At 56.7% G+C, this 4304-nt stretch overlaps 1 protein-coding gene across 1 annotated transcript in view; it reads left to right on the plus strand.

Annotated features, from left to right (window-relative positions):
- Positions 1-4057, plus strand: part of RABL3 (RAB, member of RAS oncogene family like 3) — a 16160-nt gene extending 12103 nt beyond the window's left edge. Inside the window, exon 8 of the mRNA XM_018572601.1 lies at positions 3971-4057. Coding sequence (XP_018428103.1) covers positions 3971-4033 — 63 coding nt within the window. The 3' untranslated portion in view covers positions 4034-4057. The remainder of the gene's footprint in view (positions 1-3970) is intronic.
- The last annotated feature ends 247 nt before the right edge of the window (positions 4058-4304 follow it).

Consider the following 4304-nt stretch of genomic DNA (forward strand, 5'->3'; position numbering starts at 1 on the left):
CCTCTCTCTCTCCCTCCTCTCTCTCTCCCTCCTTCTCTCTATCTCTCCCTCCTCTCTCTCTCCCTCCTTCTCTCTATCTCCCTCCTCTCTCTCTACCTCCTCTCTCTCTCTCTCCCTCCTTCTCTCTCTCCCTCCTTCTCTCCCTCCCTCTCTCTCTCCCTCCCTCCCTCCTTCTCTCTCTCCCTCTCTCTCTCTCTCTCCTCTCTCTCTCCCTCCTCTCTCTCTCTCTCCCTCCTCTCTCTCTCTCTCCCTCCTCTCTCTCTCTCTCCCTCCTCTCTCTCTCTCTCCCTCCTCTCTCTCTCTCTCCCTCCTCTCTCTCTCTCTCCCTCCTCTCTCTCTCTCTCCCTCCTCTCTCTCTCTCTCCCTCCTCTCTCTCTCTCTCCCTCCTCTCTCTCTCTCTCCCTCCTCTCTCTCTCTCTCCCTCCTCTCTCTCTCTCTCCCTCCTCTCTCTCTCTCTCCCTCCTCTCTCTCTCTCTCCCTCCTCTCTCTCTCTCTCCCTCCTCTCTCTCTCTCTCCCTCCTCTCTCTCTCTCTCCCTCCTCTCTCTCTCTCTCCCTCCTCTCTCTCTCTCTCCCTCCTCTCTCTCTCTCTCCCTCCTCTCTCTCTCTCTCCCTCCTCTCTCTCTCTCTCCCTCCTCTCTCTCTCTCTCCCTCCTCTCTCTCTCTCTCCCTCCTCTCTCTCTCTCTCCCTCCTCTCTCTCTCTCTCCCTCCTCTCTCTCTCTCTCCCTCCTCTCTCTCTCTCTCCCTCCTCTCTCTCTCTCTCCCTCCTCTCTCTCTCTCTCCCTCCTCTCTCTCTCTCTCCCTCCTCTCTCTCTCTCTCCCTCCTCTCTCTCTCTCTCCCTCCTCTCTCTCTCTCTCCCTCCTCTCTCTCTCTCTCCCTCCTCTCTCTCTCTCTCCCTCCTCTCTCTCTCTCTCCCTCCTCTCTCTCTCTCTCCCTCCTCTCTCTCTCTCTCCCTCCTCTCTCTCTCTCTCCCTCCTCTCTCTCTCTCTCCCTCCTCTCTCTCTCTCTCCCTCCTCTCTCTCTCTCTCCCTCCTCTCTCTCTCTCTCCCTCCTCTCTCTCTCTCTCCCTCCTCTCTCTCTCTCTCCCTCCTCTCTCTCTCTCTCCCTCCTCTCTCTCTCTCTCCCTCCTCTCTCTCTCTCTCCCTCCTCTCTCTCTCTCTCCCTCCTCTCTCTCTCTCTCCCTCCTCTCTCTCTCTCTCCCTCCTCTCTCTCTCTCTCCCTCCTCTCTCTCTCTCTCCCTCCTCTCTCTCTCTCTCCCTCCTCTCTCTCTCTCTCCCTCCTCTCTCTCTCTCTCCCTCCTCTCTCTCTCTCTCCCTCCTCTCTCTCTCTCTCCCTCCTCTCTCTCTCTCTCCCTCCTCTCTCTCTCTCTCCCTCCTCTCTCTCTCTCTCCCTCCTCTCTCTCTCTCTCCCTCCTCTCTCTCTCTCTCCCTCCTCTCTCTCTCTCTCCCTCCTCTCTCTCTCTCTCCCTCCTCTCTCTCTCTCTCCCTCCTCTCTCTCTCTCTCCCTCCTCTCTCTCTCTCTCCCTCCTCTCTCTCTCTCTCCCTCCTCTCTCTCTCTCTCCCTCCTCTCTCTCTCTCTCCCTCCTCTCTCTCTCTCTCCCTCCTCTCTCTCTCTCTCCCTCCTCTCTCTCTCTCTCCCTCCTCTCTCTCTCTCTCCCTCCTCTCTCTCTCTCTCCCTCCTCTCTCTCTCTCTCCCTCCTCTCTCTCTCTCTCCCTCCTCTCTCTCTCTCTCCCTCCTCTCTCTCTCTCTCCCTCCTCTCTCTCTCTCTCCCTCCTCTCTCTCTCTCTCCCTCCTCTCTCTCTCTCTCCCTCCTCTCTCTCTCTCTCCCTCCTCTCTCTCTCTCTCCCTCCTCTCTCTCTCTCTCCCTCCTCTCTCTCTCTCTCCCTCCTCTCTCTCTCTCTCCCTCCTCTCTCTCTCTCTCCCTCCTCTCTCTCTCTCTCCCTCCTCTCTCTCTCTCTCCCTCCTCTCTCTCTCTCTCCCTCCTCTCTCTCTCTCTCCCTCCTCTCTCTCTCTCTCCCTCCTCTCTCTCTCTCTCCCTCCTCTCTCTCTCTCTCCCTCCTCTCTCTCTCTCTCCCTCCTCTCTCTCTCTCTCCCTCCTCTCTCTCTCTCTCCCTCCTCTCTCTCTCTCTCCCTCCTCTCTCTCTCTCTCCCTCCTCTCTCTCTCTCTCCCTCCTCTCTCTCTCTCTCCCTCCTCTCTCTCTCTCTCCCTCCTCTCTCTCTCTCTCCCTCCTCTCTCTCTCTCTCCCTCCTCTCTCTCTCTCTCCCTCCTCTCTCTCTCTCTCCCTCCTCTCTCTCTCTCTCCCTCCTCTCTCTCTCTCTCCCTCCTCTCTCTCTCTCTCCCTCCTCTCTCTCTCTCTCCCTCCTCTCTCTCTCTCTCCCTCCTCTCTCTCTCTCTCCCTCCTCTCTCTCTCTCTCCCTCCTCTCTCTCTCTCTCCCTCCTCTCTCTCTCTCTCCCTCCTCTCTCTCTCTCTCCCTCCTCTCTCTCTCTCTCCCTCCTCTCTCTCTCTCTCCCTCCTCTCTCTCTCTCTCCCTCCTCTCTCTCTCTCTCCCTCCTCTCTCTCTCTCTCCCTCCTCTCTCTCTCTCTCCCTCCTCTCTCTCTCTCTCCCTCCTCTCTCTCTCTCTCCCTCCTCTCTCTCTCTCTCCCTCCTCTCTCTCTCTCTCCCTCCTCTCTCTCTCTCTCCCTCCTCTCTCTCTCTCTCCCTCCTCTCTCTCTCTCTCCCTCCTCTCTCTCTCTCTCCCTCCTCTCTCTCTCTCTCCCTCCTCTCTCTCTCTCTCCCTCCTCTCTCTCTCTCTCCCTCCTCTCTCTCTCTCTCCCTCCTCTCTCTCTCTCTCCCTCCTCTCTCTCTCTCTCCCTCCTCTCTCTCTCTCTCCCTCCTCTCTCTCTCTCTCCCTCCTCTCTCTCTCTCTCCCTCCTCTCTCTCTCTCTCCCTCCTCTCTCTCTCTCTCCCTCCTCTCTCTCTCTCTCCCTCCTCTCTCTCTCTCTCCCTCCTCTCTCTCTCTCTCCCTCCTCTCTCTCTCTCTCCCTCCTCTCTCTCTCTCTCCCTCCTCTCTCTCTCTCTCCCTCCTCTCTCTCTCTCTCCCTCCTCTCTCTCTCTCTCCCTCCTCTCTCTCTCTCTCCCTCCTCTCTCTCTCTCTCCCTCCTCTCTCTCTCTCTCCCTCCTCTCTCTCTCTCTCCCTCCTCTCTCTCTCTCTCCCTCCTCTCTCTCTCTCTCCCTCCTCTCTCTCTCTCTCCCTCCTCTCTCTCTCTCTCCCTCCTCTCTCTCTCTCTCCCTCCTCTCTCTCTCTCTCCCTCCTCTCTCTCTCTCTCCCTCCTCTCTCTCTCTCTCCCTCCTCTCTCTCTCTCTCCCTCCTCTCTCTCTCTCTCCCTCCTCTCTCTCTCTCTCCCTCCTCTCTCTCTCTCTCCCTCCTCTCTCTCTCTCTCCCTCCTCTCTCTCTCTCTCCCTCCTCTCTCTCTCTCTCCCTCCTCTCTCTCTCTCTCCCTCCTCTCTCTCTCTCTCCCTCCTCTCTCTCTCTCTCCCTCCTCTCTCTCTCCCTCTCTCTCTCCCTCTCTCTCTCCCTCCCCCTCTCTGTCATCTTTCTCTTCTTTTTTTCTTTCTTATAGTTTATCTATCTATAGTATATATGCTAAAGATTGATTAGGACAGATAGATGTTATAGGAACGAAAGTGAGAAAGATCAATTTCATTTCTTTCTTTCTTTCTTCATCAACCTTTATCTTCCTTTCCTTCATTTCGTCATTCTTTCCGTCTCCTCTTCTCTCTGGCCCTGGGCGCACGCGGTCACTGTACATCATGAGGGTGGGCGGGTCCATGACACCGTGCAGTGCCAGGAAGGGGTCATCATTCAGCCAATCAGAGGGCCGGCACTAGATGGCAGAGCAGCCAGTCTGATGGGGGACGGTTTTGGGGGATGAACACGCAGAGCGGACTTCATAGGTCTCACTTCTAATTCCTTCCCTCTCTCCCACAGATTCCGGGATACTCGGACCGGAAGCGCTTTGGCGGATCATTCAAGAGCCTGCACTATGATTAAACACTGGAGGCGTAATACAGCCGCCTGACACTGACCTCCTCGAGGGGACACCCCGAAATGTTCTGTCCCTGCCAGTGGTGGAAGCCCTGTTTGCTGCCCCCTCGCGTGGAATAGGGAACGTTCCCACTGCCTTGCTGCATCATTTATATTTCCTTGTTCAGACGCGCTCTGCCGCGTCGTGCGCAGGAGGAGGAGTCACACGGGTCATCGCTCTTTGAATTCCTCCGTCCATAGCTGATCGTTGGAGGAAATGAGACCCCCGGACCAGGTG

This window comes from Nanorana parkeri, unplaced genomic scaffold (assembly GCF_000935625.1).
Source record: "Nanorana parkeri isolate BGI_ZX_2015 unplaced genomic scaffold, ASM93562v1 scaffold2082, whole genome shotgun sequence".
In the NCBI taxonomy this organism is placed as follows: domain Eukaryota; kingdom Metazoa; phylum Chordata; class Amphibia; order Anura; family Dicroglossidae; genus Nanorana; species Nanorana parkeri.